Source organism: Onychostruthus taczanowskii, unplaced genomic scaffold (genome assembly GCF_017590055.1).
Source record: "Onychostruthus taczanowskii isolate IOZ18803 unplaced genomic scaffold, ASM1759005v1 scaffold34, whole genome shotgun sequence".
NCBI classification, from domain to species: domain Eukaryota; kingdom Metazoa; phylum Chordata; class Aves; order Passeriformes; family Passeridae; genus Onychostruthus; species Onychostruthus taczanowskii.
Genome location: NW_024500794.1, coordinates 66,552 through 89,150, shown reverse-complemented (window position 1 = coordinate 89,150; position 22,599 = coordinate 66,552). Strand labels below are relative to the sequence as shown.

Here is a 22,599-nt window from a genome sequence, read left to right as displayed (position 1 = left end):
CAATTTCCATTGCAAGATTGTTTCCAGTTGCTTGAAATGTTGCTATATTTGACCTGTTTAGATTAAACGCTTGATAGTCGCTTACAGTCAGAGCACAGTAGCTCTGAGAGTCGGTTTTAAGTGTCAGAACACAACGAGTGCATCACTACTTGTCAGCAGTATTATTATTATTTTAATAATCAGGGCAGTGTTATTCTTGGGAGGAGGGGCTGTAGCCAAACTCTTGATTTACTGTCCTTTAGGTATACCATAATTTCATAACATTACACGGGCATTAATGTGAAGCTCGAGGTTCCCACGAGCTCGATGTGGCACAATGGGAAGGCAGCTGCTGGAGCTTCTGCAAATCCAGTCCCATTGACTGTGTTCCAGTGCCTCCATGCAGCTTTCCCAGAGCCACACCAGAGCCACTTCTGCAAATCCAGTCCCATTGACTGTGTTCCAGTGCCTCCCAGAGCCACACCAGAGCCATAAGACCCCAGATGCTTCTTCAAGAGCTCCTGCAAGACTTTCCTTCCAGGACCATTTCCTGTATGCTGAGGAGCTGGAACAGGAATGTTGTGCCCTGCCTTGACGGTGCCTTTCCTCCCAGGCAGGCAGGGGAGCCTGTCCTGAGTAAAATGGCCATGGGAGAGGAGCTTGCTATTTGGAGCAAGGTGTCTGTGTGGGCAGTGGGATTAGGGCTGAACAGTGATGGGGAGGAAGAAGATACTGGAAAAGCCAGAGGCAGAATAAATTTAAATAAGATGTCTGCTGCTGTCAACAACCATGTCAAGGGAAAAGCACAGAGAGGGTGGGTAGAGAAATAACCATTAGCAAGAGATGAAGTATAGAGGGAGAAGAGAGACTGCTTGGAATAACAAGCAGGGAAAGACATGAAAGTAAATTTTCATTAGAAGGATGAAATTGGAATTGGTGGCTGTGGAGCCAGTTTGGGTACAGGGGGGGGGGGGGGGGGGGGGGGGGGGGGGGGGGGGGGAAACCACCAGGAATGGGTGAATGACAAAACACAGAGATGGAGAAACTGGAATCTAGTGGATGTTGGATGCAGGAAAGGAATAGTATGCTTGAAATCATGTCACCTTTTCAGAGTGAAGATTACTGAACAAATAAATGATAGAATCATTAGGGCTGGGAAAAGCCTCTAAGAACATTGAGCCCAGCCACGCACCCAGCACTGGCAGGTGCACTGCTAAACCGTGTCCCTAAGCACCACATCTACACAATCTCTGAACACTTCCAGGGATGTGTTTTCCTGCCCATTTCCCTGGGCAGCCTGTCCCAACGCTCGATCGCTCTTTCAGAGAAGAAATTTCTCCTGATATCCAGCCTGAACCTTGGCAAGCTCGAGGCCGCCTTCTCCCGTCCCGTGCGGCGCCAGACGCGCTCCGCAGGCACGGCCGCTCCGCCGCCCCAGCCCCGCTCCCTCCGGCGAAGCGGGGGAGCCGCAGCTCGTGGTTCCCGGTCGGGCGGATGGGCTCGGACGCTCCGTGCCGGGACCAGGAGGTGTCACCCCGGCCGGGTCCGGGAAGTCACCCCCCGACTCCCATTCTGCGGCCGGCGCCGGGACTCGCCGGGGCCCGCCGGTCTCTGCTGCCGCCTCTCGGTGCCGCCGAGAGTCTCCGGGGCTTCAGAACCGGCGGGTTCTCCTGCCGCGGGAATGTCGCCACGGCAGTTTACTCAAGTGGTTTGGAGGCTGAGAGAAGTGAGGTTGCCCAGCCTGAAGAAGAGGAGGGTCCTTCCTCGCCATAGCATTTCCAGCGCCTACAGGAGAGCTGGAGAGGGACTTCTCTCAAGGGCAAATACTGATAGGACAAGGTGGAATGGCCTTAACCTGAGAAAAGTAGGTGTAGAATGAATACTAGGAGAAAATTTTTTACTGTGATGGTGGTGAGGCACTGGCACAGGTTGCCTGGAGAAGCTGTGGATGCCCCCATCCCTGGGAGTGTTCAAGGCCAGGTTGGATGGAGCTCTGAGCCTCTCCATGGTCCAGTGGAAGATGTCCCTGCCTATAGCAGGGGAGTTGGAACTAGATGACCTTTAAGGTCCCCTCCAACCAAACCATTCTATCATTCAGTGAAAGAAAGCACAAGTATTTAGGAATATTTTGCTGTAATGGGTGAAACACCAGGGGAGTAGGGGAAGGAAGTCAGAAGGCAGCAGGCATCTCAATGTGGTACAGTGCACTGAGCAGAGTGTTCCCAAGCCCCAGGTTTTACTGGGAGATGGTGGAAGTTTTGCAATGAGACTCAGCAATGGAGGGAATAAAAGAGGTGAACAGACTGATGAAAATCCCCCTGGTACTATTTGCAGCGTTGGAAATCAGGGAATTGTACTGAACAGTTCTGAGCCAGAACACATCTGCACTGCCAGGTTTTCCTGGAGTTTATCAAAAGCTCCCAGTTTAATGACTGGCAAAAAAACTGGTCTAGGTCACAAGAGGGAGGTGGGAAGTGCAGCGTGCAAGAAACCCACAGAACCCTCTTATTGCCAGGATGGGAAACAGGCAAATTACTGCCAAGGTCTTGGTAAAATGAGGATATTTTATTTCTTACTTCTATATCCTTGATTCCATGCCACTTATATTCCCTCTGTTCACTTAGTTGATGTTGTTTTCTCTTTTGATGTTTATGCCCTTTTTTTAAATGCTCTGACTCAGTGTTTCCAGATGGAGATGTGTGTGGCTTTTCTTAAGAAATTGGGAAAAACTTTTTTTCCCCAACTTCCTGGGGGAAGACAAGCCAGTCAAGCCTGTTTTAAATGGTAATTTTATGAAACCTGGAACACTGCTGTGCTTCATAACATCTGGCAAAAAGGTTACAGCTACACAACTCTGAGTCATTTTAAGAAAAGGGTTGCCTTATGCAATTTGGGAAAAGTACTACGTGGTCACGTAATTTAGGAATTTAAGAGAATGTGTGTGCCTCTGGGCAGAATTGTATTGCATTGGCGAATTTAATGTTATCACTTGTTAACCTTAATGTCATGATTTTGCCTCTTTTAAACTGTTACCTGACATAGTTGTAGCAAATTGCGAAATATATTACCTAACTGTTTCATCTTAAGAGTTGAGAAAACAATACAGATTTAAGAAAATGCAATCAAATGTTGTATATATGTTCAGTGTAAATATTTATCAGTATTACCAGTCTTCTGCATAAATAGTTAGCATTATACAGATATGTGACCAGATAATGTGTAGCTACTTCTTTATTTAACTATCTTCAGCAGTATTTACCTTAATTAATAGAAATTAATTGATTAATAATACATATTTCTAAATTAATTTCTAAAGAATTATTAATATTCATACACATATTCATCTACCACTGCTACAGACGAGTCAGATTTATATGAAAATGCAGAATTCCCTTGTGATAAAATGACATGCCTAATACATCAGTTCACACTCATTTTATTTCCACCATGCCCATTTTCAAATATGATTGTGGCTTGAAGAGTCACTGACAGGGCTTTTACATTGCACAGCTCAGAGGAGAAAACATCACCCTGTGATTTATTGTGTATCTTTCATCACTGTTTTCCTGTTCTCAAAATTCCAGTTCAAAACATGGAGCTGTGCTCCCAAGAGATATCAGAAGGGAGATGACACTCTGTTTTCTTTCTATTTCCATTCTCATTTTGACAGAAAAAAAACAGACTAGGCATGTTCTTCCAGCAGAGCCTTTATCCTGACTACAATGAAGTCAGTTATGATTCATCTGGAGGTGTTTCTCTCCCTTGACAATATGAAGGACTATTTCAGATGGGCTGTGCTAATGCACTTTGCCTATGGCCTGTTGAAACTTGAAGCACTTTTTTTTCCCTGTCTAAAACAAGCTCTGGAGCGTGCTGTGCTGGCTGGAAAGGGTAGAGGCTGTAATGGAATTTTAGATTTTCATTTATAGTCCATCCCTGTGCAGCTGGTTTGTGAGGAGGAGGGGGTTTCTGGAGTATTAGTGACAGATATTTTAGCTTGTATTTTGGCCTTGGCTTGTGGGCACTGGCTGGGCTAAGGGTCCTACCTGGTGTAAGTCTTTGAACTCCTTTCTGCAAGGGCCTTAGATCTAACTTGCTGCAGGGCTAAGTCTGGTGAACATGAACGTGATCAACATGCTCTTTCTTACACGAAGGTCGCTTGGAAAATTAAAATGTAGTTATGTGCTCCAAACCCTAAATGTGTCCCCATACTGAACCCAGCAAAGCCCATGTTTCCTCCTGCTGGTAGCCTCAGAGAGGCACAACATTGAATAGGCCGCTGTTTTTTCTTTTATTTTTTTCCCTAAAAAGGGGTCTCTGAAGCATCCCATGAGGAGCAGCAGCAGCAGCCCTGTGGCCATCAGGTTGCAGTAAGACTGAACTCCACCACGGTGATCTCTGGACATGATGATCAAACAGGGTTTTCTGTGCAGAAACATTGGACTCTCCCTTTTCTACACCCTTTGGATGTTGTGCCCAACTTTAAAAAGGGAGGGGAACAAAGAGGAGAGGGAAGGCAGTCGAAAACTCTATTCCCCTCCCTTTTCCCCAAAGTCATCTGATTTCCCGAAAATACAACCAGACTGGTGCGCTCCCCACTGCAACTTCAGCCAACACGATTGTGCAACTCTTTCTGGGAATTCCCCTTCCTGCCGAGAGCTTTCAAAGCCAGCATCTCACGCTAGAGGCAAGGCTGGGAAGCCGCATCCCACAGATAGAGGGTGCTGCGATATTGCGAATTAGAGCTCCCTTCCCAAAACTCAGCTTTGGGTGCGTTTGGAGGAGGGTGTGCACAGGAAGAAAAAAGAGAGAAAGGAAAGAGAAGAGACAAGAAAACCAGACGTGAATTATGGAGAAAAGGTAAATTTTGCAGGCATTAGAAGTGAGAAAGGAGGACATTCCCTGGGGTTGTTTGATAGCTAGAAGAGTCAGGACAAGGTTCTTCCCAGCCCCAGGATCTTAGCATGATTTTTGAGGTGCTGGGAAGAATGGATTGGGTACTCCTGGGGGATGTGTTCTACGTCTTAATTTGCTGTGCACGAGTGTGGTGTTTGGATTCACTGGTGGTCATAAGGGGAGGGTGTGAGCACTGGTGAGTACCAAGACAGAGATTTTGTCCTTATGGATCCTCCCTTCTTGATGCTTGGATTTGCTCTGTGAAGGAAGTGCCAGAGATATAAAACCTTGACCTAGGCAAAACCTTGACCTAGTCTGTCCAGAGTGGCGTTTTAGGGTCTTCAATCTGCTTAGCAGACAGGCAGACATATAGGCAACATTAACCAATCACAGTTTTTTGTCCCAGAGCATAATTCCAAAGTCCAATTCCTGAAGGTTTTCAGAAAGGAAGAACTGCTTTTTCCAGATGTGGTGAGTCATTAAATCTCAAGATTTATTAGTAGTTGTATTCTATAAATCATGTGTTTGCCCTGTAAGACTCTACTGATTTTCAAATCTGAATGTATCTATGGCCCAAATAGCCTCCAGGACAGGACAAAGAGTAAGGAAGAGCACTTATGATCCCTGTGTTGAGCTCCTGCAGCTTTACTAGCTCCTACAGAGACTGAGACAAGCAGAGAGCATGACTGAGGTTGTACTCCTGTGTGAAAAGCTACAGGAGAAGGACAAGCCTCACACAGCCAGAGCATTGGCCTTTGAAACTCGGGAGCCAGGAGCTCTGCTGCATGCCATGTGCAGCCAAAGTCCAGCTTGTGCACTTGTCCAGCCAGTGCACATACAAAAATGGAGAACACTGCTGCCATTTCACCTTCCCTTCTCTTTCCTCAGGTCCCTGATCTTCTTCTGTCTCCCTGTCTGGGCTGATGCAGCCTCTATGTATGGAGAGATCTTGTCACCCAATTATCCTCAGGGGTATCCCAATTATGCGAACGAAACTTGGCAAATCCAGGTCCCTTTGGGATATGGTATTCACCTTTATTTCACACATCTGGATCTTGAACCATCACAGGACTGCGAATATGACTTTGTGAAGGTACTGTCTGTGTCCTTGAGTGAGAAAAAGACAAGAAGGCAGGTTAGAGCACAGAACAGCAAAGCTGTGCACAAAGCTCAGAGCTGGGAGAGGAGTTATGCACAGCCTTCCTGTTCTGAGCTCCAAGAAGTCCAAATGACTGGATGTGTCTCCACTAACAGTCATGAAATCAGCTCAAGTTTGCATTATAACCAAGTCAGTGTTGTCTGCCAACTGAGTGTCCCATTTGTGCCCCCCATCCCATGTTTCTCCATATTCTTAGGAAAAGTCTTCTTAGCCATCACTGACACATCTCTGTTGCAAGGCATATTCCTAGCCATTGAAGTGTAGGTGTAAAAAAACCATTTTATTAGGGCAATATTTGTCTGTGCCTGAAATTATTTGGAATTAATCAATGAGTGGACATAGATGATGCATTGCAAGCAGAAATCGATGAGTGGACATAGATGATGTATTGCAAACAGAAACTGACTGGAAAGGATGGAGGTTAAAAACAATCCATCTGTATAGGGATAGTGGCCACTCAGATAAAGTGCTGTGGTCCCTTCACCACAGTTTTTTTTTAATGATCCATGCACTACGGATTTCCTAGAGCCAGCTCAGCTCTCTGTTGTCCCACTAGGCACAAATGATCAAGCACTTCCACACAAACAGACAGAAACAAGACCATCCTGTCCTGCCATAGCTCTGTGTGAGCCGGGGCAGTAAGGTCAAGGGCAGCACCAGGACACCTTTGAGGAGGACCAAGGTGGGACAGAAGGATGAGTGTGCTCTGTAGTAACCTGTGTCCTTTTGCACAAACTGATGAGCCTGTTAGGCTGCACTGTGGACTGTCATGGTTGGTTTTGCTGCTTTGAAATACAGTCTTTTCCTGATTTTTTTTTGGACAAGTGGACCTGAAGAAAGGATGTTAACAGCAAACAGTGTGGATTAATTTATGTCTGAGAAATTAAGACAAGTATTTCACTGGGAAGATAGTAGGAGGGACACTCTTCAAGTGTCTTATGAGTATCATGAAACTTGCTGTCCAGAGGCTCCACGTGGCTGCACCTGAGCACCTAAAAGCAGAAAGACTCAAGCGCTGGTAATTCCACAGTTGCAGTGGTGAGGTGAGGTGTCTCTGAATTCTTCTGCAGGTCCTGTCTGGTGGCTATGTCGAAGGTGTGCTTTGTGGGCGGAAGAAACCTCGTGCCCCTGGCTCCAGGATTGTGGAGGAATTTCGTGTCCCTTACAACACCCTCACTATGGCATTCCAATCAGACTTTTCCAACGAGGAACGTTTCACTGGTTTTGCTGCTTACTACGTTGCTGTGGGTAAGGTTAAAACAGCCTCCTCTGAATCTCTGTAGTGTTCAGGCTGGGAGGAAAGATGACAAGAAGGGCTTTTCTTACAGAAATGCCTTATTTAAAGAGATCCCAGCAGACAGAGCTGGATTCCAGTATGGCCAGTATAAATCCTTTTCCTTGTTGTCCACTAGTGTTTGCTTCAATTTCTCCTTCCCTCAGGGCCCTCTCCTAATTTGGCTGATTCATCTTTTCACACTTGCAGACTTGGATGAGTGCACGGATTTTGTGGATGAACCCTGCAGTCATTATTGTAATAATTATATTGGAGGTTACTTCTGCAGCTGTCCACCAGATTATTTCCTCTATGAAGACAACAAAACCTGTGGAGGTAAGAGATGTGCATGACCTGTGGTCAACAGCAAGAATTCATTTAGGCCAAGTGAGATATTGCACGTGGAAGACTTTATTAACCTTCTCAGCCATTTGTGACAGGTATATTTTGGGAGAAAAAAACCCATCCCAGTGCAAATCTGAACTGCGGTAGACAGTGGTTTGGGGAATTTCTATTAACATATTCTTAGCAATTTTATTTTTATTTCTGTGTCAAGAGAATTAAAAAACTACTGAATGACATTCTTTAAAGACTGTGATGGAAACCCTTCTTAGCATACTGCTATCTGTGAATCTTCAAATCTCTGACAAAACAGGGAAGTTTCATAAGGAAACAAAAATCTCCAAGGGCCTTCTTGGCTTGAACCAAAAAGTTGCAAGATCACAAATGGTGCATATTGAAAGGAGTATAATATGAGGACCTGAGAATGAGGAAAGGAAGCCTAAATCTCAGGTGGAGGGTAAAAAGGAGTTAAAGTCCCTGGCTAACTGGATAGAGAGTGGCCCTGGCTTCAGTTTCTTGGGAAGATGCAGTGTTGTGACATGGTTATGGCAGGTAGCTGGGCAGTCTGGCAGTGTGGTGGAAAAGGGAGAGCTTGCCAGGTGCACACATGGACCATTTCCTTTCTGAGCCCTACTCATGTTCCTTCCTCAATCCTAGTGAACTGCAGTGGAAATGTCTTCACTGAGTCAACAGGGGAGATTGCCAGCCCCAACTATCCCAGCCAGTACCCGGAGAACTCCCGGTGTGACTACCGAGTGGCTCTGAGCCCGGGCTACTTCGTGGTGCTGACCATCCGCAGAGGCGACTTCGACGTGGAACCAGCCGACTCCTACGGGATCTGCCACGACAGCTTAACTGTAGGTGTGCAGATTAGGGAGCTCAGGAGTCAGGGTGCTCTGAATCTCCCATCAATCTCCTCATATTTAGAAGACTTTGGTACTGCTTAACTTTATTTTCAATTATGTTGTCTTTTGGAGTTTGTGGGAGTACATTTGAATGCATTGAGTATGTATTTTCATAGCTCTCTCAATACATTTGGCATTTCTCATTTATTCTTGTTTGGTATTTTCCCAGATTGTCTCTGGAAAACAGCATTTTGGTCCCTATTGTGGCAGCAAATTCCCAGGTCCTTCTGAAATCAAAACCAGGAGCAACGTTCTTGACATAATCTTCCAGACAGACCAGGGCATCCAACACAAAGGCTGGAAAATACGCTACTATGGGGACCGTGAGTAAACGCTTGGGAATGTGTTCCCTCTGCTGCTGAGTTAGGGACAGGGCTTGTCCCAGGTCACATTCGTGGCACAACAGCATGTTAACATGTTCACAGCTGCTGGTACTGAGTAAGGGTATGCCTGGGGAAAAACATCACTGGGGAGAAAGAGGTTGGGAGCTGGAAGGAGAGTGACTCTTGAACCGGTTCACCACTGATTTCCACCTGTCTTTTCAAAGCTGTAACCTGTCCCATGAGTGTCATCTCCAACTCTGTTATTGACCCAAAGAAGGACAGATATATCTTAAAGGATGTTGTGAAGGTGACCTGTGTGGAAGGCTATGAAATTGTGAGGGTAAGCGAAATAAAAAACGTATGTCCCTCTGGCCTGCTCAGCAACATCTGGAGGCCATTCCCACCAGGGGTCCTGAGCACTTTTGGGAACCCAAAGTTTTCAACATAACAGTAGTAAGAGGAATACTCTTCCAGCCACTGCAGCATTTTGAGGCCCCTCCACTGGAGCACCTCTGTTGGATGTATTTCATGTCCAGAGACTTACATGGATCAAATGTTTTATTTCCTAGCAACGAGATAGCATCACAAGTTTTCTCTCCAGCTGTCAGGAAAATGGTGGATGGAGCAACTCCCACTTGAGCTGTGTTCGTAAGTGACCTGTGCCTGTATTGTGGGAAGGGAATTGGAATGAGTGTTTAGGCTCTAGATCCACTGTATCTCCAGATTAGGAGGATGCTGAAGTACTGGGATGTGAGCATGCTGAAGGGACAGAGAAATTGAGCTCCCATGGCTGTACAGGGATTAGAGAAGCTGAGTGGTTCCCTGTCATACAAAATAACCACATTGTTGAGTGAGGGTGCTCCTTTGATTGTATTTGATCCTTTCTGTTTCTTCTCTGCAGCTGTGAACTGCGGTGATCCCCCTCCTGTTGACAATGCCCAAGTCTCTTACGTCTCCGAACTCCATGAGCCTCTGTACACAGCTGCTGTCCGCTATGAGTGTGAGGCACCCTACTACTCCCTGGAGAACAAAGGGCATGGTGAGCATTGCTTCTGCTGCACAGACATATTCTGTGGGTTAAAGGCCCAAGAAGTGATTCTGGCATGTCATGGGGCTGGGATTTTTTGTCATCAGGTCAAGACTGGTGGGGGGTTGCAGGCAGTAGTTTAGTGTTGCCCCTGTGTTTAATACACTCTAACAATGCCTGGGCTGTTGACCTTAAATGCATTAGCAAGTCCTCTCTCTGTTTGCCTTGTGAGTGGACCATGCAGGCTTTGTCACATGTAAAACAGAGTTCTGGTGGAAAAGTAAAGGACTCAAGAAATCTCTCAGATGAGGTTTCTCTCAAAAAGGGTTAGAAACACCATGGCAGGGAGATAACAGCAATGTGTACCAAGCTGTGCTTGCTTTGGAAATAAGAAGGTTGATACATCCTATACAGTAGTGTTATTTACCCTGTGTTTACCTTATGGAACTCTTTTTCCTCTCATGTTTTCCAAGAGATATATCGGTGCTCAGCCAGTGGAGAATGGGTCAATGAAGAGTTGGGAACAAAGCTACCAAAATGTGTCCCAGGTACTACCAAACACTGTTATGTGCATGCAGCGTATGAAGAACACGGCTTCTTTCATCTCTGTATTTTTCTTTTCTTAACTTCCAGCTGATAGAGAGAATTTTAAAGCCTGTGTGCTGCTCAGTTTACCTTCGTAGAGGAGGCAGTGTGACTTGGCCTAGTTGTACATGATGATTCCTGTTCACTCCTACAAAGCCCCAGATCCTCACTGGCAAAGTACAAGATCCAGGTGGAGGAGATTCAACTCTCTTAAAAGTCCAGTCACAGCTTAGACAGTGGTTTGGATTATACAGGTACACAGTGAGAAAGGCAAACTGGAAGATAAAGCTCAGGGAATTTACTACCCAAGAGAAGGCTTCAAAGAATATGAAGCCAAATTCTTCTCAGTGGGACACAGCAATAAAAGGCAATGACAGGCTCAAGTTGCAACAAAGGAAATTCTGATTGTATCTAAGGAAAAATGCTCCCCCAGAGCACTGGAGCTGCTGTCCAGAGAGGCTGGTTAATCACTACCCTGGGAGATGAGCAGAAGTTATCTGCCAAAGCCCCTGAGTAACCTGGCTTTAGAGTTAGGAGGGCAGGGGGGAGGGCAGTTAGGGAGGAATAGGTTGAGATAAAGGCACTGAGAAGTACCTTCCAGCATAAATTTTCCTATGATTATGTGAAATTCTTTAAGAAATTCTGCTTCATGCAAATTAGAAGCTATCTGCTGGCTATAGTCCCTTAATCTCTGATTTTCTAACTAAGGATTCAATGCAAACAAGACAATGTGATAAGGAATCAGTTTCCTAGCAATGTCAGAATGACATTGCTCTTATTTATGTCCTTATTATTAACATTCTGCAAAATCTTACTGAGCATTTTGCTCAAAAAAGCATGGAGCATCTCTGCACCCAGAAGACCCACAGATAAGATCCCCTACTGCTTATGATTTTGCATACTTATAGAATGGAGAGGCAAAATGGTAAAACATCAGTGACAAACCTGAACTCTTAACCTGAGAGCATCTGGAGTTCACAAAAACAACAACAACAAACAAACAAACAAACAAGCAAACAACAAAAAACCCTAACCAAACCAAACCAAAAATATATATATTTAAAGAGCAGTGTCATATTTCTAAGAAATCAAAAAAGTATTTTTCAAAGACTTCATCTAAAGAGCATAATTCTGCAAAGGAAAAATACCAGCTAGAAGGCAATTAAATTGCAGACTTTGACATACTGTCAGGGTGACAACTGCTTTCCAGAAAACTGAATTTGAGAATGAGCATTTTAAATCTAAATTGAGTGTTGATAGTATTTTTTCTAAAATTTTCTTTGATTTCTCTGTAAATACTAATTGTAAGCTCTCTGGCATAAAATATAAACATGGTTACTCAGATTCAAAAGTTATTTAGAGGACACAGGAAGGAGGGGACCGTGGGCTTTTTAGCAGTACCAAAGAACCCCCAGTTTGTAACTGCTAATTTTCCCATCTTGTCTTTCTCCTATCTTTCTTTTCTTTCTAGTCTGTGGGGTGCCTAGCAATCCCATCCGAGACACAGGGAGGATTTTTGGAGGCACCCGTGCAGAAAAAGGGAACTTTCCCTGGCAGGTGTATTTCAGTAACCCCAGAGCAAGTGGAGTGCTCATCTCTGACAGATGGGTGATGACTGCAGCTCACGTGCTGGAGGGGTACGACAAGCCCCCCATGTACGCTGGGGTAATCAATGTTCGTAGAGAATTCCTGACGCAGGATGCTGAAAAGCTTATCCCAGAAGCTTCATTCATCCATCCTGGTTGGAAGGAGGAGCCTGCAGAAACCAGGATCGATTTTGATAATGATATTGCGCTACTGAAGCTGAGGGATCCTGTGAAGCTGGGTCCAGACATCTCACCCATCTGTCTTCCTGGTAAATCACCTGCATATGAGCTGGAAGAAGGGACTCTGGGCTACATTGCTGGATGGGGCCGGAGAGAGAAAGGAAAGCTCCCTGCTGATCTTTGGAAGGCCCAGATTCCCGTGGTGAACATGGACAAGTGCCGATCTGTGAAACCAGACGGCTCCGATGATTCTGTCTTTTACATATTCACCGACAACATGATCTGCGCTGGCGGTGGCAAGGACAGCTGCCAGGGGGACAGTGGTGGAGCCTATGCCATCCAGGATCCTCTGAATGCCACCCGGTACTACGTGGCGGGGCTCATCTCCTGGGGGCCAAAATGCGGCACCTTTGGCCTTTACACCAAGGTGGTGCGTTACTTGGACTGGATCAGAGAGACCATGCTCAAGCACGAGGGCAAGGAAGCTGGGCAGGAATAGCTGTTTGTCCTTCCAGCACCATCACCCTGTCTAAGTGGTTGGAGTGGCTGTGACCCTGTGCACCCTGTGTATCCAATGGGCAATATATAACATATATAACACTGTAACTCGTCCTGTCTGTGCTGAGTGGAGAGTCAGGAGTATGGGCCTGTTTCTCCCACTGTCATCATGTCTGGGAAGGGAAATTCTCCTTCTTCCACGCAGAGTAGTGTAAAAGGAAGACATTATTCTGAATAAAAGAGACTCCTTCTGCTTCCTTTCGTTTTTTTCTATCCTATTTTTTCCCACTTGGAAAAGACCTAGCTGTGCCCCACTGAAACATGACAGGGGGGTTTCAATGAGGACAAGAGAGAATAATGGTTGGTTCCCATGGAAGGTTCAGAGCCTGGTTTCTGATTTATGTATTTCCTGACCTGTTCAGAATATCTAACAGCATTAAAGAACGTACAAACTGCCTCTTGTGCAATGTGCTATTGTGTCTGTAATGCCTTTCTTCTTCTCAGTCTAGACCTAGTTCTCCTTGAAGCTCCCTAAATCAAGTGTCTAATCATATTCTGACCCTGCCAGCTTTCATCAAGCTGGAACTTGTAGACCTCACCTCTCTACCAGTCTTTATAAAATTTTTCTGAGATGGTTTCATCTCACTCATCAACCATTACCAGCAATGAGGACTTCAGACTTCTGAATTAAGCTGAAGAGAACAGACGTTCAAAAGAATTTCATTCACATGCCCTCAGGCTTTTTTTTTTTTTTTTGAGTTAGAAAATAAAGTTGATTTTTCTCCCAAAACACTACTTTCTCCTGATTTAGGGAAGGAATATTACCTGGCGTGTGTTAGAGGTATTTTCTGCTCTGAAAAGTCCTGTATCGCTCACAGACTCCTTCCACTGAGATGATCAGGGAACTGATCAGGGAACTGGTACAGATGGCATCTACTGAAAGACTGGGTGTGCTCAGCCTGAGGAGGAGGAAGCTAAGAGGGGGTATCTAACTGCTGTATTCGGATCCTTCAATTTCCACTTGGGCTTTGTCCTAGCATGTGGGTCAGCACTAGAAAGGTGCCACAACAGAATGTCCCCAGATTTCAAAAACTTTCCCTAAAGCTCTGAAGTTAGTCCCACCGTCAGCAGTGGATTGGACAGAGACATCTTCTTCCTGCCTAAGTTTTTATAGGAGTTTAAGAAATGGTGAGAAGGATGTGTACAGCTCTTGGGAGATTTCACATGGAAACCTGCACTCAGCTGAAGCACCTTCAGTTTTGTGTAACAAGCAAAACATTATTGGATTGTTGGACTAGTAACCAAGTATCTTATATCTTGTTTCTCTCAGTGACTCATAAGAACACATAAGTAGGTTATTTTGCAGTAGAAAAACTAGTTAAGAAGACAGCTCCAGAGAATACCCACAACACAAGAGAGGTCGGCTTTTCTCTGAGTCAGCATCATTTTAGAGCTGCTGTCCTGCAGTTAAAGCTTTATTTCATATAGTATAAAAAAATCCATCCTCAACTTCTGATCAGTAAAGTTTCCTGAGCTCCCTTCTCCACAAGATTGGTTGTTGCCTTCCCTGTTTTTGGAATGTGGCATCACAGAGACAAGTTATTTTTGTCTCCCTTGAAGCCACCTGGGGTTTTAGACTGGGTAATATAATGATAGTTTTGGGACAGATAAGCAGCTGCCATATGCCACTGCAGAACTGGAAACACTTCAGTGGTAGGTAAAGCAATCCCTATATAAAGTCCATAAGTTGCTTTCAGTGGTGAGAAGTATTCAGTTGTTGTTAAAAACATAGACAAAAAAACGTAAAACACCTGGTTTATCCAGCAAGTATTTTAATATTCGTAGACTCTCACTGATGCCAATGGGCTTATGCACACTGTAGTCAGCAGAAACCACCACATCCTTCAAGGAAATCTTCCCTGCAACCTTCCCACAAAAGAGAGTACAAAAGTGGATTGCAGTAGTCTCATGATGTCATCAGCAATTCAAACCCTAACATGTTTGCTGTCATGAGATTTCCTGAGAGGATTAAGGCTTCATCCGGTTATAAGACTTGTATGAACCAGCACATCCACAAAGGCGTCTCCCAAGCTGCCAATGGTACAATCAAAGAGCATGGTAGCTTTCAGAAGTGCTCATGATGAAGGTTACATGCTTGGCGTGTTCAAAAAGCCTTTGGGACATCATGGAAAGCTTTGGCTATGATTTGGTGTTCGAAAAGCCTTTGGGACATCATGGAAAGCTTTGGCTATGATTCGCTGTGTCTGGAAATCGATATGCTAATGGTGCTTCAGGCAGTAGGACTGCCATACCTAGGGCCTGTCCTCCTTTACTATCCCATTGATCCAGTCCACATAGTTGAGGATCTTGGTATAGAAGCCGTAGCCCGTGCCACAGCCGATTCCCCAGGAAACTATGCCGGTAGCCACCCAGCGACCACTTTCCCTGTCTAACACCGTGAAGACGCTCCCACTATCACCCTGGCAGGTATCCTTCTTGCCTTCGAGGAAGCCAGCACAGAACATGTTCTCAGAGAAAACCATAGGGATACCCTTCTTATTACTGTCTAGCCAACTCTGACACCTCTCCTGAGCAACTGCTGGTAGGCTCACGTACTTCAAATCGCTTGAGATGCGGTTTTTATCCACACCAAAGCCGCTCACGTAGCCCATGTGCCCGTGCACGTAGAATGAGGTGTTGGTGGCATCTGGGAGACAGATGGGCAGCAGTGCAGGGCCCAGAGTTACTGGGTTTTTCAGCTCCAGCAGGGCTATGTCCCCGTTGAAGTTGTGCTCATCTTCAGGGTTGAAATCTGGGTGGATAAAGATCCTGCGCACAGGGTGGTTACCCATCTTGTGGAGCTCGTCTACGTTGGTGTGGCCGAGGAAAATGTCAGCCTCCCCTGCCAGCTGCTCCAGGCTCACATTGTTCCGCACTCCTCCTTTGGGGAAGATGGTGTGGGCAGCTGTCAGGATCCAGCGATCGCCCAGGAGGGCACCACCCCCTCGTCCATTGATGCCAGTCAGAGCTTGCCAAGGAAAATTGCCTCTCCTTGCTGATTTGCCACCCAAGATCCGCTGGACTTCAATAACGGGATGGACTGGCTTCCCACACACTGTGGAGAAACACAAGAACATGACACCTGCCCTCTGTTGTCCTGGCTTTTCTCTCTCTTTCCTCACCATCATTGTTTGATTTCACTTTATTTTGGCTTTCTGGACAGTTTTACATTTTCCCTCACAGATACCACTATCCTCACCCCTCTCCCTGCATGTTGTCCCGGTTTTGTACTGATTGTAAGCATGAGACAGAAAATACCAGACAAAGTCAGAGCTTTTACTGACCTGGCAAGCAGGATGGAATTCTCTTCTGGCCATCTTGATCCAGCCAGGTTCCCTCAGGAGAACAGGTGAATCTTTCTGCAGGATAAGTGGGAAGGGAATGAGACCCAGGGCTGCAGGCACGGGGTGGAAAAATGGAATAGAATAGAATGGAATAGAATGGAATATTTTCAAGAGGTTCCGCAGCCCTTCTATCCCAAAACACTTTTCCCTGGGAAAAGCTGCCTGTGATAGGGTGTGGAATGTTTCAATCTGTACATCTTGAAGCACCTCGGTTCCAGGGGAGCAGTAAAGCTCAGGCATTGTACAAGAAAAGTTTGAAGGGCCAGCTGTGTGAAGTCTTAGCTTCACTGAGTCCACAGGTGTACAGAGCACTGTTTGACCTTATTTAGCCCAAAGAAGGGAGACAAAGTTGTAAAAGCATGGATTTTTGATTCAAACTTCTGGTGTCAGTAGTTTGCAGAGAGTAGGACAAAGTGGTTTGTCCCAGAAATGGGAACCAGATGAGTCAGTTACTGTACATGATAAGTATCTATTTCTGAGCCTAAGTTGGAGGTCAGCTAAACTTCACATGTCACCTCTCAACACAAACTCCACTACCTCCAACACTCCTGCTTTTCTCAGAATGGTTGTGCTGCTGACTAAAACTATTTTTTATTCAATTTATCTTAACACTGAAGTAAATGCTTCTAAGGAAGTGTTTGCTGCTGTCTTTCAAAATTGACTAAATTATGATGACTCCCCACCAGAATTTGGCTGCAGCTGATATTTGCTTGCTCCTGATTTTTCTTCTGATGAGACTGATCTCTAAATCTATATGAAGGAGTTAAACTCAGATGCAGGAATAATCAAATTGAACATTAGTATCAACTTAAAGAGCTCTTGAGTAGCATGTCACCTCTCTCCAGCATACAGCACAACCATGTACAGTTACCATGCTGGTAACTGTATCCAGGAACTGATTCATATTTTTTTTCTCCTTGTGGAGGCTAAATGAGCAGCCAAGGCGAGGAAATAATGAACTCTTCAGGCTGCTCTAGGAATCAAAGGTCCTGCGTCATCAAGTAATGTCTCAGGTGTAAAAAGAAGGCATGTGAATGGTTTTGAATGATGCCTTAATTTTTCTGAGGTGCTGCATTAAAATAGATTTTTCTGCAAGTATGTTATTTAGCTCTTAGATATGTCTGCAGCTGAACAATATTCCAAAGAGCTAAACAGCATTGCACTGGGGTGGAGTGTGGGTTTAATTATTTACTTGCCTCTGTAGCAACTCAGACAGATGCAGTGAGCTTTGTGAATTTTGGTGATTCCCAGACACCATGCCTCAAATTTCAGTGAAAGAATGAAATCCACCAGAAAAGAATGAAATCCACTCCACAACTACAGCTGAGAGAATAAGACCTTCTTATTGGAGATGTGATGGAAGTGGGGATGTGATGAGCTCTGGGAATGAAGCAGGTTGGGAATAGGTTGAGAGAAGATCCAGAGACATGCTGCAGGGTCAAGAAAAGACTGGAGAGTTTTCACAGGAGGAAAGCATGAGCCCTAAAGCTGGAGAGAAGAGCCAATTGTAATTGGAAACATGAGAGGGCTTTCCAGGCACAGGTTTTGGTGTCTGTGCGGGATTGGGACTCACCGCCGCCGGTTCCGGTGACGATGTGGTAATAGGGCTCATTGCACCGGTATGAGATCACCGACTGGTACTCATTGTTTGCAGGCTCCTTAACGTAGCTGAATACACCATTGGTCAGGTTTTTGGGGCTGCCACAGTTCACAACTACAGCAAAGGGAAAAAAAGAAGACATGAATCGACGGCAGACTGACTGCAGGTCTGGGCATTGGGGCCAGAATGTGAAGGACCAGTTAGGACAGTGGGCAAAGACAGGTTGTTCCAAAATAGATCCCAGATTAGGATCTTTTGCTTTTGGATCTTGCAACATCATAGTAATTTTTGAGTGATATTTTAGGCATTTTTGTAAGGGAGGAAAAACATTTGAATTTTTGCAAGCATAAAAATGTGAATCAATGGTGGACATGCACATGTTCTTCCAGACAGCACATCCATGAGGCTATGGACAAAGTGAGTCAGAGAGGCTGAATTTCCCACATTCCTGGAGAAGGAAAGCCACAGCAGGGGATGTTATTCCCATTCTCAGATCACTCACTTTCACAGCGGGGCATGGGTTTATGCCATGTGCCATCAGCCTGGCAGACAGCCGTGAAGGACACCAGCTTTTGGTCACCCTGCATGGGAGAGAAAAACATCTATTGGCTGTACAGAGTCTTTAATTCCTTCCCCACATTAAAATACTATTCTGTGTGCCCATATTTTCACTGCTGTCCAATATTTGCCCCTCTACAGTCTTTTCCAGTTGCTGTCTCCTCCTGCCTTCCTTCTCTCCTGTATTTGCCAGAAGCTACACATACTTCATAGCAGGCCAAGACACCAGCAGCCAGCACTTATAAAACCATGGTGAGTCAGAGGTGCAACCCAGCCCTGGCAATAGGATGGCAAGAGAGGCAGGTAGCATCTTCTGCTTTCATCTTCTGATTTCATATCCTTCCAAAAAGGTGTTCTTGCTTACCAACTTTTCCTGGGATCTTTGTCTTCAGTCTTCTACCAGGGCTTCATGAAAGAGTAACTGCATAAGGAAGAGAGCTAGGAAAAGAGAAAGCACTGGAAGAAAGCTGAGAGAAGCAAAGAAGATACAGAAATTACAAGAGGTTGCCATGAGTGAAAACTCCAAAGGAAGTTTAACCGGAAGGTGAAAGACACAAACTGAAGACAAAAGAGAATATGGCTGAAGGGAATGGACAAGGGATCTCACCTCCATCAGGTTGTACCCAGTCTTGCAGCTGACAACAAAATAGTCCTGAAATTGATACACAGGCTGCAGGTCTCTGATGATGGTAAACTGATCCCGTGGGACAGGCTGTGGGCACCGTATTTCTGTGAGACAGTGGGACAGGTTAGGCTGGGATTAGCAAACAGCGTCAGTAGGCTGTAGTAGCCTCTGCGGGAGAAACCTCTTACTCTCTGAGGTGTAGTGGATCTTCCAGCCACGGCTGAACCCTGAGTCATCAGTGAGGAAGAGTATGTCCACCTCATTGCTGTTGGTTTCAATGATGCCAGGTGCTTCCCTGCCACAGAATTCTCCAATCTCTCTCCCTCGTGCTCGGATCTGATGAGGAGAACATGTATCACAGTGATAGAGACAGAAACACACATGCCTCTCTGGCTCAGTATGCCTGTTCCAACCCAGACCAAGTTTACCAGAGTGCCTGTGAATAGGGCTGGTTGACAGACCCATTTTGCTGATGCCTTCACTGACAGATCAGAACTACAGACTGACCTAGCACAAGCTCTGCTTCTCCCTTATCTGAGAATCAGAGCTACCAGCCCCTGAGATTAAATCAAAGGGAAATTAAATAGGAAGAAGTGCTGCTCGTCCCGGCTGGATGGTGACAGGGAAGGCAGCAAATCCCCCCATTGAGCCCCGTTGAATCCCAGCTACCAGTGACGGCGCAGCATAAACACAGAGCAGCACCACGGGTGCTGGAGTGACTTTACTTGATGGTAAAACTTCCCCTCTTCAGTGTCCCAGGACCCCGAACTGGGGGCAGACAGTAACTTATACACGGGGGCAGGTTCCAAGGGGAGGATACAATCTTTAACAAATCAGGAGAACTGGGAGTAAAAAACAAGGCGGGGAATACAATGCATAACACAATAAAGAATTTCAAGGGAGGAGAACATTTTCAGTGAGCTAATAAAGTTTGGAGGAATACAAAACTGACAGGAAAATTTCTCGAAAAAGGCAGGTTGGGGAAAAGACTGGCATTTAATGAAAGGAGGAGTAAAAAGATTCTGGGAAAAGGGTAGGGACAAAAGGAACAGCATAAAGAAACTACAAAATTACAAATCAAACAGTAAACATACTAATAAAACAAAAAAAAACACACTACAAAAAAGAACGATGGGTTTTTTTTTCCTTCACTCACGGGGGCCTATGGCCCAGAGCCTCTGACCTCAGGACAGTGGTAATTAAATGCACTGAGGGAGAGACGGGAGCTCAGTCATTTGTGCTGGGGAATTCTGCCTGTGCTGATCCCGTATTTCTCATCTGAATAGTAGTGTCCCCACGACTCCTGTCCAGGTCTGACAGCAGGGCTGGGAGAAGAATTTGCTAAACTCAGTACCTTGAGCTGGTCATAAGGACAGTGGACTTGCTGGTGATCATCAATCTCAAAGGGTTCCAAGAACTCGAGGGAGATAGACAGGCCCTTCTGCAGACGGATGCTGTAGTTGCACCGGAGGTACTCGGGATAGGGCTGGGGGTACTCGGGGCTGCTCAGGTACCCAGAGGCCTCCGTGAACAACTCACTGCTGCACTCCACTGGCGAAGAGGAAAAAAGGACAGGTCACATCGTGGGGCTGTGCCTTCTGCTGCCCCATCATCGGCTTCCTAAGTCACTTCTCCCAACCTTCCTGCATGAAGGGATCCTTCTCTGGAACCCTCTTATCTTTTAAAATTTCTCTTTACCTTTGCAGGAGTGGTGGTCACTCTGAAGCTGGTAGCCAGCCTGGCAGGAACAGAAGTAGCCACCCACATAGTTGTGACAGAAGTGCTGGCACTGAGGCCCATCACTGTTCTCGGCAGCATTGTTAGGATCACATTCATCCAGATCTGAAGACACAGGAAGTCAAGGGGCAAGAGGAAGAAAGTGTTAAATCTCCCTGCTCTAGACTGACAGTACTTAGAGATCCATATCTTTGCCTGAAGCTTCTCTGTATGCCTGGCAAGGAGGGAAATTGGTTGGAGCCACACAGGCTTTTCCTTCTGCATGCCGAGGGTATTTCCTACTCACCCACAGCTTTGTAGTACGCCAGGAAGCCCCTGTACGGAATCACTGTGCCGTTGTCTTCATTGGAGAAATCAGAGTGAAATTCCAGGTGCATCTTTCTCCCCTTAGACACAAACTCCTTTCTTCCCGGGTGATTGCCTGTGGTTGACCCAAGCCGGCCACAAAATCTGCCCAAGTCCTTCTTGTCTGCTTTGATCTGTCAAAGTTAAGGTGACAGATCAAAGTAGCCTCATAAGATTGAGGCTGCTCCAGGCACTGACATTACCCAACCATGAGTTGTCAGTGCTTGCTCCTCCCATTTCTATCTTTAACTCCTTCCCTTTCCTTCGTGGGAAGCATCAGAGGAGGCCGGGGGACGGAGAGCCACTGCACGTGGTGGCCACAGGGCTGCCATCTCCCTTGGCCCAGGTGTCTGTGCACGTACCTTAACATAGTCATAGAAGCAGGACTCAGATGGCTCCAGGTCAAAGTATTTGAAGGTCAGCTTCACCACATAGCCCTTTGGGACCTGGATATCCCAGCTGCTGATGTTATCGTTGGGATACGGCTTGGGATAATTGGGAGATCTGATCTCCCCAAAAAGGGGAGAACCTCTTGGGACTGGACTGGAACCAATCACTCCAAAAAAGAGGAAGGCCCATGGTAGACAAGGAACATGCCTGTGAACACGACAAATAAACTATGACATTGCACAAAATTAGGTCATTCAAAATCAGGGGAAACTTCACAACTGACTTGTGCACTGTCCAGAGGAATGCAAACACAGGAGGCCCAGTTGCAGGACCAGGTCCTGGCTTGGATCACTCAGGAACAAGAAGGGCAGCTGAAATGAAGACACCAGCACTAACAAGGTTCCAGCAAGCCACTGCAGTAGCCTCTACAGCGAAATTCATTAACCCAGGAAGCAGTGTGGGGCAGCATGGGTGAATTCCCTGGGTAAGGTCTGCATGTTCCCAGAAGCTGTAGGGCTGATTCTTATAGAACCAGGAGAACTTTGCTCCCCCTTGACCCTGGGTTGTTTCAGGTGATCGCTAGTTTAGGATCCTTGGCAAGGATCTGAAGACCATTTGCTGTGGAACAATCCTGACAGTGTCTCGTGGGCAGCCCTCTACCCACTCATGCCTCCCTCTCTGTCCTCCAAAAGTTGATACACATTTTTTTTTCTCTCATTCTGTGCATCTCCCCTCTTGCCCTCTGCGTCCCTCCGAAACAAGCTCTCTGCCCAGCGCAGCAGCTTAGCCCCGTTGTGCGATTCTCCCCCCTGGAAAGGTCTAAGCCCCACGACCCCCGCCCTGCCCCGAGCTGTGCCGGCGCGTCCCCCTCCCCGGAGCCCGACTCACATCTCCGTGCGCTCGCCCCTGCCCGTGCAGCCGGCGGAGCTCGGAGCGGCGGCCGCCGGGGAGCGGGGCGGGCGGGACCGGGGGAGGAGGAGGAGGAGGAGGGAGCGAGGCAGCAGCAGCGGGGAATAGAAAGCCGGACTGCGGACAGCCTGGCACCGGACCAGGTCGCAGCGCCGCCTCTGCTGCCCTCTGCTGCCGAGCGCCCCGGCCCCGGCCGCGAACACGGACCCGGGTGAGCCGGGGGTGCCCCGGCCCGGCCACGCAGAGCCGAGCGACCTCTTCTGGCCCGAGGGGCAGGA

At 46.4% G+C, this 22,599-nt stretch overlaps 2 protein-coding genes across 4 annotated transcripts; one reads left to right on the top strand and one right to left on the bottom strand.

Moving 5' to 3' along the window:
* Positions 1–4,713: 4,713 nt before the first annotated feature.
* On the top strand, positions 4,714–13,203 carry C1S (complement C1s). Of its 3 annotated transcripts, none has more exons than XM_041411104.1 (12): positions 4,714–4,839; positions 5,269–5,346; positions 5,764–5,968; positions 7,105–7,282; positions 7,518–7,643; positions 8,307–8,506; positions 8,724–8,877; positions 9,102–9,217; positions 9,447–9,525; positions 9,779–9,916; positions 10,378–10,452; positions 11,961–13,203. In XM_041411104.1, the coding sequence occupies exons 2-12, from the start codon at positions 5,342–5,344 to the stop codon at positions 12,752–12,754; spliced, it is 2,070 nt and encodes a 689-aa protein (XP_041267038.1). In that variant the 5' UTR covers positions 4,714–4,839; positions 5,269–5,341; the 3' UTR covers positions 12,755–13,203. The 3 variants fall into 3 exon arrangements, with proteins under 3 accessions (XP_041267038.1, XP_041267036.1, XP_041267037.1); XM_041411103.1 differs by having other exon boundaries at positions 4,745–4,839; positions 5,282–5,346; XM_041411102.1 differs by lacking the exon at positions 5,269–5,346 and having other exon boundaries at positions 4,720–4,839.
* Positions 13,204–14,568: 1,365 nt separating this feature from the next.
* C1R (complement C1r) lies at positions 14,569–22,396 on the bottom strand. Its single transcript, XM_041411098.1, has 11 exons — positions 22,301–22,396; positions 21,385–21,619; positions 20,964–21,156; positions 20,639–20,782; positions 20,295–20,491; positions 19,129–19,276; positions 18,923–19,044; positions 18,260–18,338; positions 17,731–17,871; positions 16,098–16,172; positions 14,569–15,868 (listed from the first exon to the last, which is right to left on the bottom strand). Coding segments are annotated over exons 1-11 (2,139 nt in total). The 5' UTR covers positions 22,303–22,396; the 3' UTR covers positions 14,569–15,065.
* Positions 22,397–22,599: the final 203 nt, after the last annotated feature.

Bases quoted from the DNA above. Each gene is read 5' to 3' on its own strand.
- C1S (XM_041411102.1), top strand. The intron at 8,878-9,101 runs GTGAGTAAACGC...GTCTTTTCAAAG, and splicing joins AATACGCTACTATGGGGACC to CTGTAACCTGTCCCATGAGT. The intron at 9,526-9,778 runs GTAAGTGACCTG...TCTTCTCTGCAG, and splicing joins CTCCCACTTGAGCTGTGTTC to CTGTGAACTGCGGTGATCCC.
- C1R (XM_041411098.1), bottom strand. The intron at 21,157-21,384 runs GTACGTGCACAG...TAACTTTGACAG, and splicing joins GCTTCTATGACTATGTTAAG to ATCAAAGCAGACAAGAAGGA. The intron at 19,045-19,128 runs GTAAGAGGTTTC...ACTGTCTCACAG, and splicing joins GATCCACTACACCTCAGAGA to AAATACGGTGCCCACAGCCT.